The 14,441-nt window shown below is 38.2% G+C and overlaps 1 protein-coding gene across 16 annotated transcripts in view; it reads left to right on the forward strand.

The window, feature by feature from the left end:
• Positions 1-14,441, forward strand: part of kmt2ca (lysine (K)-specific methyltransferase 2Ca) — a 107,305-nt gene that overhangs the window by 16,545 nt on the left and 76,319 nt on the right. For all 16 annotated transcript variants that reach the window (XM_079487858.1, XM_079487859.1, XM_079487869.1 and 13 more), the window contains exons 2-3: positions 491-643; positions 12,482-12,579. In XM_079487858.1, the coding sequence (XP_079343984.1) occupies positions 492-643; positions 12,482-12,579 (250 nt within the window). In that variant the 5' untranslated portion in view covers position 491. The remainder of the gene's footprint in view (positions 1-490; positions 644-12,481; positions 12,580-14,441) is intronic.

Below are 14,441 nucleotides of genomic sequence, written 5' to 3' on the forward strand. Positions count from 1 at the left end.
ATGAAACCATCTATTGTCATGAGTAATGTTAAACCTGCTTCATTAACATCCATGCTATAATGAACTGTGTTCTGATTGTCTGTGAAAATAGCTACTGAGAAATTGTCCAATATTATGAGGTCATCAGAAAAGTCATGTTAATGTGTAAAACGTTTAAGAGGAATAGTCCACCACAACATAAACATCATATTCAAGACCTAATTTCTTTCTAAACCTTTATAACCTTTCAGCCCTTATACAAAAGAAGAATCTTCATACACCTCTGTTTCATAGTTGACTTCTTATTGCACTCGTGTGCTATACTTCAAGTCTAATTCAACACCTTGGTGTTCTGAAGTCTTCATTTGTTAAATGTCTTCATGCATTTACATGTTGATTCATGAAAATATTTGTAGTTACATGATCACAGAAACAACAGAGGACATGGCTTACTGTTGAAACTCTTGTTTCTATGCAGCTCATACATGTATGTGTGTGTTTGTCTGTACAGAATGTCATCAGAGGATAAGAGTCAGGAGCCCTCTGACCAAGGACCATCTCCTCCCCTGAGCAGTGCTGGGAGCCCGGCCCCCTCAGATAAACGCCTGCGGGGCCGGTCGCGCAAGGATGCGGCATCCTCATCTACACCCAAGTCCAAATGGAAGTAAGTCCATCTATGGCGCTTATGATGTCTGCTAAGGCTGCATGCCTTAAGGATTGAAACTCTGTTACTTTGAGTGGGGTGTAGTAGTGAGGTCATTACAGTTGACTTGAATCATGAATCTGGATCTAAACTTGTGATGTTTACCTTGTGATGGATCTGTTTATTTACCTTCACATTTAAGTAGGGATACACCAATCCGTTACACTGGATCGGTATTTGGGGCAGATATGGGTCTTTTTTTGATGGAACAGGTATCGGACTGATGGGTTCCGTTAAAATCCGATCTGTTGCGTTACCTGTAGACTTTACCCATACTTTTAAGCTTAAAAAAGAACTAACTATCAGGAAACCACCATAAAAGTTTTCATGCACTGTATTCCATGTCATGTATTTAAGAAACTCTCACCTCCGCTGGTGCTATCATCTATCAATCTCCATTCAGCATGCATGTGTCAGGTAACCGTCATGACGTTACTTGTTCCAATGTTTTCATTATTGTTCATAATCACTATATAATATTCTATGGTTTCGTTTAAAGTGGCCCTGCAAAGGTGTTTTATGCATTCGGACTTACAATGTAAAAAGGTGTTGTCTTCTCATGCTTGACATGGTCAACTTGTCAAAAAAAAAAGAGTTGGACGTATGACGTAGTATTTCTGTGCTCTATACACTCCCCCAGCGTTAGTACAGATTTCAGAAAGTTTTTTTCTAACATGAAAAATCGTCACATAACTTTTCTTAGTCCCTTATTGGACAATTCTCCTGGAAAGGCATGCGGCACGCATCAACCAAGGAGAGCGGGATAAGGAGCGGTATTGGCAGATACTCAGAATTCAGGAATCGAATCGGCAAAGGAAAAAGTGGTAACTGTGCATCGCTACATTTAAGTGATATGTAGTTTACTTCGTTACCGTGAGCTGAAGTTCTTTCATGAAAGGCTGGCTTGAGTTTGCTGGCAGATTATTATTTGACTGGTAAGCAGACTGAATCAATAAGGCTTAACACAAAGAAAGTTCATGAGGTTTATGGTGATATAGGAGGCCATTTAATACTCTCATGTGATTATGGCGACCTTATAATCTCTACTGCCCTCTCTCTCTCTTTCTCTCTCCCCTATGAACACAGTGAATTATTGAATCAGTCCATATAGATCATGTGACTGAGGTTAGATGCATGTTAGGCCTGATGGCAGGCACTGGTTTACTCATTCTCTCTTTCTCTGTGTGTGTTGGGAGTGGGGCTGCACGATAAATCGCGATTCCCATTTAAATCGCGATTGAATCGATGTGGCTATCGCGATTGTTAAATCGTAAAGGCTGAGATTATGTTTTATGCGCAGCTTGTTCGTAAAGTACGACTCTATGATATGTGGGAAATACTTCTCCATCTGAAAGCACTGCGTGTTTGGGTCACTTAAAACGTGCATTTAAAAAAGTAACACCCATCAAACATCATCATTATAAATGTACTTGGTTTGTCAAGCCTCTTCAGGTATTTTCATGATAATAGTGATAGAAAGATGCCAAATGCAGATAGGAAGACAGCATTTCCTGTGGTACTTCTTCTATGGAGCATTGGAGTTTCTGTGCGAGAGCGCCCTCTGGCTTTCGGATGCAGCTGCATTTATTAGTATTTCAATTACAAACTGCGCATAAAACATTGCAGCCAACCAATGTTTTTTTTTTCCGTGTGCTGAGAGGGCTTAATTGTGGAGGAGGACACAACAAATGCAGCTTTGAGGAGAACAACATTTTATTTTTGCCAGGTTTATTTTAGTTTAGAAGCAAACCATGAAGGCATTTGGATGAGACCATAACTCATTTCAATAGTCACCAATGCCCATATGCACCACCATTATCATTGACGTTTGTATTTATGTTCATGTTTACACTGTATGTGCTTCTTGGTCATAAAACCATTATTCTTCATGAATGCCACCATTCTATGGAAAGTTGTTGAGATAGTAGTCAAAACTTTGCTCTGCTTGCTTCTTGAATGAGGCCTTTTGTGTCTAAAACATTGATTCTGCGTGGGTTGCTTTAGAATATCTGCACATAATTGTGATTCAGCCATAGTTGTAATTCTGCTGGTAATTATAGCTGTGCTGATATTAAATACAACAGAAATACAGTGTGCAATGCTCTACAATTGGGTACAAGAATAAAGTTTCCCTATTGGTCATTTTCTCCAACTATATAAATAAAAAACGTAACTTTTTGCTTGTGGCCATGCAGCTCACAGACCGGAGGTGGAGTGACAGTATGAGGGGGCCCAGGTGGTCACAAGGAAACATGAGAATGGCATTTTAAGATGATCTTTTTAATTGTAAAAGTCACCTAGGGGTTCACAGCTGTGAAAATATTAAAAGGTGAAAATGTTATCAGTGTAAACTGGGAGTTCTGACTGATACAGGACAAGTCTTGACCTTAACATTTAAATGTTGCGTTTAAGCAGTATAGAGGGTATAGATGTGTCATCATTTTATAACGTGAACACCATGTGAGGACGCTAGAGAGTGCCCTGGTGAGGGGCAAAACATTTAGCAAAATGACTGCTTACAATTTCGTGAAACGCCATTCCATTCAACATTTCAGTGTCCGAAACACCTGATTCCTTTGTAGGTCATAGGGAAGTCGTAAGGATCACTGTCGAGTCCAGCTGCTTGCAATTTCAGCCAATAATTGCAGATTTTTGACCCGGTTTCTTTGTATCGCCTATTCTCTTCAGCCATTTTGCTGCGTGTTTTAACCAGTCAGGGGAAATGTTCTGGTGCTCAAGTGGGGCGTGTCCCGGCGTGATGTCAATGCATACCCTCTGTTGTGATAAACGTTGAATGTGTCATGGCTACACCATATGTATGCTTGTTCTTTTCTTTGGTTACATGGGTGGCTTTAAACTTCCCCAGTTATTAAACCACCAGTAGCATTTCACTTGTATTATGCCTGTATAACCAAATACTGATTTAAAAGTGCATTTGGAAGAATTGGAAGGCATTTAAAAGATAAGAAACATACTCAAAGACAGGTGTTTCACCCTTAAAAAAACCATTAAGCTAAGATCACATATTACATAATGTTTCAGAAAAGTAAGAACAGAAAGTCCCACAGGGTTTGCATTTCAGTGGGTAATGCTCATAGTGTTCCTTAATCACTTAGGTCCAGATCCACTTTGGCTTTTCTGTATCCTGCTCCACACTTCCTCTGATCAGTCATATACTGCTTTCACTCCACAAATGACATCATAAATAAAGGGGCTAAAAGGGTTCTTGGCATAGATACCACAGAAGAACCATTTTGGTTCCCCTCAAAAACCTTTCAGTTAAAGGTTCTTAAAAGGAGATTTTTCCAACGCAAAGAATATGCAACTAAAGTGCAACTAAACGTTTATCATTAAGTCAGCCGGACACGAAAAATTAGACAACCTTTGTTAAGCCTGGGGGGAATTTACAGAGGCTTCACTTTGAGGTCAAATGTTGGCCGTGGAATACAAAGTGCAGATAAAGGGGAGATTACTCAGGTAGCTGATACTGAAGGTTCAGCCCTCTGTGGACCTTCACAACATGTTCACACCATGAATGATATGTCTCAGTACACACAAACCCTATGAGTCATAGAGAGCTCTCAATTTCAAAGCGATAAAACTGGGCTTGTTAAAAGATGAATTGTTTAATATCAATGGAATTGCAAACATTTTTCCAAAATTAATCCTCTATCATCATGACCCAACCATCCAGTCGCAGGAACATTGTGTGCCCGATGGGGATATCTTGTAATTCCATGTCATGGTCCTAGATGAGCAGAAATGACAGTAACTTCAATAATGCAGTTTTAGCAGACAAGAGAAAAGACACATGAAACTGCTTTCTTCAGTTTGAAAAACACAAAGACTTTGACATGTGGAACAAACCCAGTTGAGAGCTTTCATCCAATACAGATTTGACTGTATATTTAAAAGATTTCCATATGGATGGTGGTGGGCATTACTGACCCGTGAGAACGTTGAAAAGCATGAATACAACGAAGCTTGAAAAAAAAGGTCATATTTGTCACTGTCCATTTTGGTTCCTGTTAAGTTCTTGTAAAATGGTTTGTTTATCAAGCAGATATTAATGATGATGAGCGTTTGCTCTTGTCGGCCTGCGAGTGCAGGTAAATTTGACCTACGAGAGTTAAATAGTCTGTAAGATACCAAAAATGAGTTTTACAGGCCATTGATGACTTCACTTCCTGTGCTCTACATGTTAATTCCCAGCAAGTTAAAGGTGTTCTTTGAATGTAAGGAATGTTTCCTAAACCGTTGTTTAAAGCTCTTTTAATATCATTTAGACCTTTGAGACTTGGCTTTCTGAAATTGCTAGCAGCTCTGTTCATGTTTGCTCATGTTAACAAGCCCCGAGTGCAAGGCCAGGAAACGGTTAAAGTGTCTGTGGGGAGAAAGCAGTGTTGTTGTGAAGGGGGTGTGCCGCGTCTCAGCCAGTCAGTCCGGCCCGGGTTTTAGGCTCCGCCTTTCCGAGCTGGAACTACTTGCACTGTAAGCTTTTTTTCCCTCTGCTTCCCTTTTGCTCTCTCTCTGGCACTCTCTCACTTGTTCCCGTACACTCTCGTGCTTTCTCCTGCTGCTCACCAGTGTGCTGTGACCATGAGTTCTTACGGGAAGGGAAATTATGATAGCAGAACTGATGGCACACTTTTGAGTTTAATACAGAATTATCATAAGAAATGATATCTCACCAAATGAATATTTGGAATGAAAAGTTAACTTCGAATGTAAAATGTATCATCTTTGACATTTTACAAAATCGTTAACACAAACGATGACAATCTGCGATTTGATATAGATCATGATTTCAACTTTGGTAAACATGAGGATTTTAGTTGTTGTCCTCAGAGGTCCTTTTTTGGTTTTGAATTCCTTCAATCATTGTCAATCTGCGCTTCTGAATTGTGTTTTATGTCTTTTGTAACTAGTAAATGGCCCTGTAAATTCTGTGGCACGTTATGCTTTGGGAGCGCCCTGACCCCCAGTCCATCTCAGTACTGCTCAACATCTGTTTATTTACCTTCAGGTTACTCATTACCCCAAATCCCATCACTTGTTTACCTTGTTGCCCCTGATGGTAATACATACAATCCGGTTAGTTAGACCCTGTTCAGAAAACAAGAACATAGAGAGCTTTACAAATGTACATCTCATGGCCTGAAATTCAGCTCAGGATAATCATTTTCTTAATAATTCCTCATATTTTCTTGTATTCACTTATGTAAATGGATCCACTTTCATTTTCAAATGAAATTTTTGTGTTTTTTTAGACTTTAATTGCATAATCAGCTCTTTCACTCCGTGAGTTTGACGTGCACCTGCAGGGCTCTGGGGGATCTTGCATATTTCTAAACTTGACCTTTTGTAAAGCACTAATTTTGAACTGACATTATTGAATCTGTATAACATTTCTGAATAATGACGTGAAAGAATAAAAAGCAATGGGATGCATCATCTTGTCACATTGACAAAAATCCGCTGTTTAAAATTTGAGGTAATGTAATATTGAAATGAACAATGCCAATAATAACAATAGTACCAATAAAAGTATTACATAACTGTACATGATTTAGAGTGCAGACATACAAGCTGTCTAAATAAAGTTTAAGAGATGTTAGAATTTTATTGTTTCATATTAATACACTTTTGGCTCAAGTGAAAATCTTGAGTTTGATTCAATATAAAGAGGACATAAGTGCAACTGACAGTGCATTACTCGAAGGCACAACAAATCAAAGTCACATTTGCTTGTCGGTAGTTTTAGTACATGTTGTTAAATACTAGAGCTGTTTTATTGTGACTTTATGCCTCCTTGCTCATTTAGCTTTGATATCCGAGTAACAACAATACAGAATGTTTATTTGATTATTAATTCAATCACAATATTTGCTAAATAGTCCAAAAACAATTATATTGAAATTTGTGCTGCAGTTGTAAATGTTCTAAACAGCAGTGGTTACACAATAGACTGTTTTACTTCCAGTATGCCCGAGGCATGTGAACATGTCAAATAATAGCAAATAGCCTAAAGGTCTTTATTTTTTGATGTTAAAGAGCAAATAATTGTCTAGGTTTGCTTACTGAAGAGCTGTAGTTACTAATATCTTCTATGTGCCCGGAGATGTGCTCACATATGTACAGATGTTCATAATATTGTACATCTATAAACATCACAGGCACACCAGCATATTTAAACAATATTAGTAGACACATTAAAGGGGTGTTATTAGGGGTGTGCGATGTTGGCAAAAAATCTAGATATTTTCTGGGATTTCCCAATAAGCGGGGCATTTTATGCATCCTATGATCTTAATACGTTGTACTAGCTCCATTTTACATGTTACCAGAATGGTTGATATTATTAAGAGAATGAATGAATGATGACAAGATTTGTGTCATTCTCATGTCACCCTGTGTGACTATTACTTGTGCATAACTTAAAAGAAGATATTTTAAAGAATGATGTTAACCAAACAACACTGAACCCCACTGACTTCCTGTGTATGGACTCAAAATAAGATATTTTGAGAAATGTGTCTCTTGTGACTCTCTGGCAGAAGAGTCATATACAGGTTTTCAAAGACATATTCTTGAAGGAACAGAAATGACGAGTAAACTATCCCTTTATGGAAATGGTCTTTAAATGGAATCATTCATTGACATAATATTTTAGTGTTTTATTTTTTAGTTTGTTTACTTTTATTTTTACTACTAGAAAGCCTTCATATAGGGTACTTGATTCTTCCACAAGGGAAACATACAGGGCAACAAAAGATATAAGCGACACATGTTCTTAACTAAACTGAATAAAAATAAAGTTAAAAGACACTGAAAAGAAAATATATTGCTGAAAAGTGTTCTTATTGTCTATTTAGAGGACAGCATGGCAAATTTGCCTTTTTGAATGAAGGTTTGACAAAAAAGAACTGTAAATACACTGTGTCGTACATGCAATTCTGTGGACGTTAATAAATTACATTTATAATTTAAATGGATGTGTTAAGTTACTCTCCTCGTAAAATCTTTAAATCCTCCATGTCATGTGTCACAGAAAAAACTGAAAATTGTTAATGTTTTGCTATTAAATCTGAATTTCATTTTTAGTTTTGCTCAAATTGTGTGGAATCGTGAGGAGAGTTTATCTTTAGGTCCCTAATGAATAATAATAAAAATGAAATATTATTATTATTATTATTATTATTATTATTATTATTATTAAATAAACAGATAATTGATGATTGCATTAATTACTTTCATTCAGGCTTACACCGCTTTCCTAACCGAACGCGATGCGATTCCTGCGATTAGCAATTTGTTTGCCCATACCGAAGTCTGATTAACATTGAAAAGATAGCTTTTTCACGGCATCGCGTTTGGTTAGGACACAGTGTTACAGTGCCCCTTTAGAAAAGCAATCTGCTGTTTGCTGTTAGCAGTTGATATTGTTAAAATGTCTGTGTTTAACGTGCGTTGTGGCATTTTAATACAGTTTCAGGTGCTTGAAAGAAGTGATTAATACAAGTGTTGAATGATGAGACAAGACCGAGACGTTAAAGGCTAAATGGGAAGTTGGCTAGCCTTCAGTTGTTGTGTCGCTGTGGAAGATATGGCTTGTAATGTGAATCTTTAGAGAGACGCATTATAGCGAAGGGGGTTGTTGACCTGGATTAAACCTCTCTCAAGCACAGCACAATATCCTGCGTTTTCAATGATGTAGGTCATTGATCATAGCACAGGGCGCCAGGCTAGCAGGCAGAAGTGGTATCCGTCTCCATCCAGAAACCTAACACTGGAAATGTGATGCCTATTATTTTAGCCACACTGCATTGTGCTCCAGGAGAATAGTAGTCTGCAGCTCCCACACTTGTTTGGGTTGAAACCAGTGGATTTAGCATGGGGGTTTCGCATGGGAACCACACATCTCCTAATGTTTAGTTTTACAGTAAAGGTAATGCTTTGTTCTTTGATGTGCACTCTTTCTGCTGGTGTGTTGTCGTTTTTTTTGGTAAGAATGGGCCGTGAGCAGGCATTTGCATGTACAAATGAGCAAAGGAGGTGCAGTTGCCTGCAGTGCTGACAGAGCTACAAGTTTGCCATCAATGGAGAACACAACTCAAGTGTTTGTGCACAAGTCTTATGCAAGAGCTTCGCTCCGTTTTTGGACGTTTTGGAGATTTACAGGAGAGTCTCAGCTTCACTAATGCTGTCCATTCATCCAGTGTGGCATATGAAGTAGTTGATAGTAGTCTTGATTTTTACATAAATTTATGGTTGGGCTAAACTTGCTTCATGATCAGGTCTAACAACTATGAAAGCTAGTTGGTGCTGAACTAGAGAAGTTTTTCCCTTTTGAAAACTTAAAACAGGACTTGATTTCGTGTTAATGTTAATGCTGCTTTTCAACATATGCCTTTTTTGCTGCTTTTTTCATTTAAAGCACAAATTAAATGTTTTCACTATATTGTGAGCAACTCAAGTTAGCACAACAGTATCCGGAACTTACTTGCATTCCTTTTCTCTATAGAGGGTTTCAGAGTTTTCCTTCTGTGATAAAACACAACATTGTTACATGTGAATTTGCGATGTTTTTCAGAACTGAAGATGCACTGAGAGCACATGGATTTTAAAAAGAGAAGGAGCCACGTTGGTTAGCTCAATTCTGCAATAGCTCAAGGAAAAATGGGAATTGACTTTCAGATTTTCTAATTGTTTGCATTAATGTTAATGTATGTCAAGAAAGCATGCTGTAAATTCAATTCATTAATAAGATTGTCCCACAAGTGCATTGAGAAAAACACCATTGAATCAAAAACTGCAGGACCATATGAGATTAGTAATGTAAGCATTGATTGTTTTGTTTCGTTTATTGTAAAATATTAAAATCAACCATATTCCTTAAATTGCAATGATTTATGGGAATTCGTCTGGTTTAGAAAATGTTTGAGATTTAGAAGCATGTGGTTTTCACAGGGAAGTCTGTAAATTAAGCATGGGTTTTACATCCGCTGAGGCTTCTACATAAACATATGTCATTGTTTGTTTATTTGTAGCATTGAATCTGGCTTTTTCATTCATTTAAATGTGTGCTTTCGTTTTCAGTGGTTGAGCGAAAAGCAATTATGGCTTCATCTTTGCAATTTGCCAACAATTAAATAGTAATTAATGACACGAAATCAGTCTAATTATAAACTGGGTGACTTTTATGCTCTCTAGTCAATTATGGAAACATAGATTTTTTTCTTGGTAGGGTGATAAACATGGTGTATCTGATAAACTTAACTAGTAGCTAGTTGGGTGAACTTGGGTGCACAGAGGTGTGGTGATGTAAGTTCCTGGTCAACCTGTTTCAGGAAGTGAGTTTAATGTGTACTGAAAGAATTGAGAACACAAACTATACAGACGTTTTATACATGCGAGTTCACTGCAGAGAATAAGGTATCCGCTCAACACCTGAGCTCTTCTAAAGCTTGTATGTTTAGTGTGCTTTGTAGTGGGTTCGTCGCTCACCTCACATTTGTGTCTGTTGTAGGGAACTAGATTTTGTAACCATAGTGACGAGGAGCCGAGCGCTCGCTGCAGGCCACACTGAGCCTCCATTGGCTGTTCCATGCGTGTTGACGTGTTGGTTAATGCGGGTGGGGGAAGGGTGGCGCGTTCGACTCTCACACACTGACCCACACTGTCAAGAAGATCAGAAACCCATATATCAGCACTCATCCAGAGTGTAAACTATTTTACAGTGCACCCAGTGAAAGACCATCTTTTGGCTGAATCGCTTTTTGTAGAAGATGAAGAAATGTCAAAGAGTTGTTGAGCTGGAAGAGGAAATGCTGATCTTATTCACTACCATCCTAATACAGCACAAATTCAGAAACACACACACACACACACACACACACACAAATAAAAGACATCAATGGCTTTGGAGAGTAAAGAACAGATGGTCTTTAGGTTTGGCAGGATTGAAAAGAATCCTGAAGTACATGGTCACAACAACCTGTATCAAGTCAAAGTCCGCTTTATTGTCAATTCTGCCACACGTACAGTACATGCATATAGAGGATAGATATTGCGTTACTCTCAGACCCATGTTGCATGCAAATAACACTGTATTTATCTGTATCTTTTTTGATAGATGTTAGATTGTTATATATACTTTTTATTCTGTGTAAAATACAACTTTCCATCTTTTTCTTTTTTTGAATATCCCTGCTTGTAACGGCAGATAGAGTGCAAAACAGTGAAATATACAACAGTGCAGATTTGAGGTTGTGCAAAGAGCTTATTCGTCTGTTTAAAGTGACAAAGAGAGCAGGCTTTGTTGAACCTGTCAGAAGAGGCAGCTGGTTTACTGACCGGATACCATGTTTCTGTCATACACTGATCTGAGACCAGTCTTTTATGGTGGACGAGATTACAGTATTTTCTGCTTTTGTTTTCAAAGATAAGCAAGTCATCTAATTAGACTCGGTAAGCAAGTGAAAATGATGGTTTGATAGGGTTGGGTATCAGCACAGAGGCTCCAGCTAAATCTCTCCGTTCAATGGAGCGATCCTCAATTGGAGGACCGCGGGCCGGATCCGGACTTTTGCTTTGTTCCATCTGGACCGCGAGACATTACCAAAGTAGTCGAAATTTTTTTCAATGGTTGATTCGTTTTTTATTAATCGAGCTGCGCGTTTACACAACGGAGTTTATCACATCACACGTACAAACATTTATGTAATCGATCTTTTGTCGCTATATCGTCAAATACGTTTATTTGGCACCCAACGCGCTTGGTTTTAACCCTTTCCGCTCCGCACGCTCTGCTTCTCTCCTACCAAAGACTCGCTGCATTAGGGATGGGCGATATGACTGTAAAACACTATCACAATATTGTCTGGTATTTGCTGCGGTTACGATATAACTATAACAGCAACCAAATAGACAAGCTCCTAAAATATACCTAAATATGTAAATATACATCAGTTTTCCTGTGGCTCAGTGGTTGGAGAGCATGATGCTAGAAAACGCCAAGGTCATGGGATCGATCCCAGGGGATTGCATATAGCAAATGTATAGTACAATGCAATGTAAGTCGCTTTGGATAAAAGTGTCCGCCAAATGAATACATGTAAATGTAAAAAGTCATTCCTAAACTGTATATAGCCTATTATTGGGTTGGAAATGATCGCATCACACTATCAATCTCTCTGTGTGTACCTTCTCTTCACATTTTCACAGAATATGCCGCAGGATGATTTTATGAAGAACACAGTGAAAAGACTTGGGTTTTCACAAGCAGGGTCACATTTTATAATGAACAACGTTCTAATTGGGAAATTATTTAAAGATAGCAGTAGTTCTGGTATGAATGGCATGGAAAGGCCATTTTAGTAAGTAACTTAGTTTTCAAGGAGCTAGACTGCAGAATCCAAAACGCCCCCATACCTCTTTATTATTAAATGGCGCTAACACCAATGTGCTGGCATCCACTATGCTGACCTCTGAAGTACTGTGTGGAAGGAATACAGGAGTGTCGACAACATACCTGTAGTATCCACAACATAATTGTAGTAATAGGATCTACTGTATAGTAATAGAACACGTTTGACGATAGAAATGAATAAAACAGACTCTATTATTAGCCTATGTTAGATTTCCTATAAAAGGATGACAACCGAGTGTTTTGTTCTTTATATTTCAGTAAGCTTCAGTAGGTGCTTCTCCTGAGCCACTTACCGAATTGACACTCTCTTTATAATGAACTTTGAGGTAACACAACACATTTATTATTTCTCTTCTATTGTTTTTCAGGTTTCGTAATCAGGGTCAAGCTCAAGCTGATGATGAGGATAGCATGGACACCACTGATGTCACACCAACTCCAGACATTGACATCACACCAGAAATGGGTTAGAAATGTTTCTTTAATTTAGCTGTACTCTATCATCTGATTTTGGATTATTTATACAGATCTTCATGTGGTTGTAGTGTGTGTTGCCATTAAGAGAATATTTTGTAAGGGGAAATGAGTTCTATTATGAGCTATAGTTTTCCGTAATGTATTATGTCTTTTTTGTGTGAATACTTTCACTTTCTACCTTTTAAAGTGCTAAATATTAGCTGTACACATAATCGCATTTTGTGTTATAGTTTGAGCAGTTGATGCTCAGTAAGCTGCAATTTAGTCAAAGATGTGCCAGTTACCTCTCATCTGAATCTTGTGCTGTTTTAACTCAGACACATGATGTACAGAAGTCAAGCAAACAACATTAATCATGTGTCTAAGTCTTGCTGCGGTCCTTTATAAAAATGCTCGCGGTTACCACACCAGTTTTGTCTTCTATCTCAGCTGTATGCTGAAAGATGACTGTAGATGCTACAGAAGAGGCATTTTTATCCCTAACTTTTCAGTGTGTCTTGACGCTTTGGGCACAGCCTTTAGGATTATCCTGTTAACCTGTTAGTTACACTTGTCGAGGTGCAAACAAAACTCTTAAATATTCATTCTGCGATGAATACGCCATTTTTCTTGGAAACCATCCAGCCAATCAGAATATTCGTTTTGATAAATCTGTTGGCATTTTTGCGTGTGATATGTTTGAGGTAGTGCTGGTTGAATTAAAGGCCCACTGATATGCCTTGGAACGCGCTGCATTATTTTATATGTTTGAAAAATGCAAAGAGTGTGAGACAAAGTGGCCCCGCCCCCTTTTAAACTGACCAATAGCGTTTTGTTTACAGCACAGTCAGCCTGGCAAAGCAGCGTTTAACAGCGTAATAGCCACAGTGGTGTAAAGCTCTATTGAAGAGAATAGGAAGATCAGTAAAACCAGTGATGTGTCATTTGAAGCTTGTTATTTATGTTGGTGAATGACACTGGCGTTCCATTGATCTTTCCATTTAGACATCTTTAACAGAGCACACACACGGCATGCAACCGCTCGCATGACACTAACGCAAAATTAAGACTTTAATGTTAATGTTTACACTGCCTGGATCATCTCCTATCTCCCATATAGTGCATTACGTGTCATTCACCATGTACAGTAGGATATTATAAATGACGAACAAGTGGCTGATATGAGGCACCGGTTCCGCAGCTCTCATGGTGAAGCGGGCCGGACTAACACGGAATTTGATTGGACAACTTTGACAAGAGGCTGAAGTGTAGCATGATGTCATGATATTTCCAGAATGTCAGTTTTGAATGTTTATATATTTAAAATTATTCAATTAGTTTTAGCATGTAGGAGCATTTCGGTTTATTGACATCCTTTTCAATTTAGATTTTACTCGGGCTTTAACAATGTTTGTGTTAAGCCATTAAACTCATGGTGTTCTTCTTTTGTGTAAAATAAGTGAAAGGCACAACACAACAAGTTTTGTTCATGGTAACCAAAGTGTTTTTATCCCAGAAATAACACAGATGTGTTCAGTTAAAGACAACTCGTTTGTGTGTTGTCCTGGGGTCTTCGTGTCAGGCTAACATTCAAAATCGAATCAAATTCACATTTCATGTCCAGTTTTTTTCTCATGTGGCAATTAGCCGTGTAATAAGTGGGATAATGTACAGGCAGCCGTTTGTTACCGCAGAAATAAGGCAGTTTGATCTTGTGTCACACTGAAGAACGGGATTATTTCGCTGCTTGTACATTATCCAGCTTATTACACGACTACTTGCCAAATGAGAAAAAAAAAAACTGGACATGAAATGTTAATTTGAATTATATTGTAGCTTATTTTTACCGAATGCAGAGCTTCCGCTAGGAAC

Source organism: Barbatula barbatula (assembly GCF_947034865.1).
Source record: "Barbatula barbatula genome assembly, chromosome: 23".
NCBI lineage: Eukaryota > Metazoa > Chordata > Actinopteri > Cypriniformes > Nemacheilidae > Barbatula > Barbatula barbatula.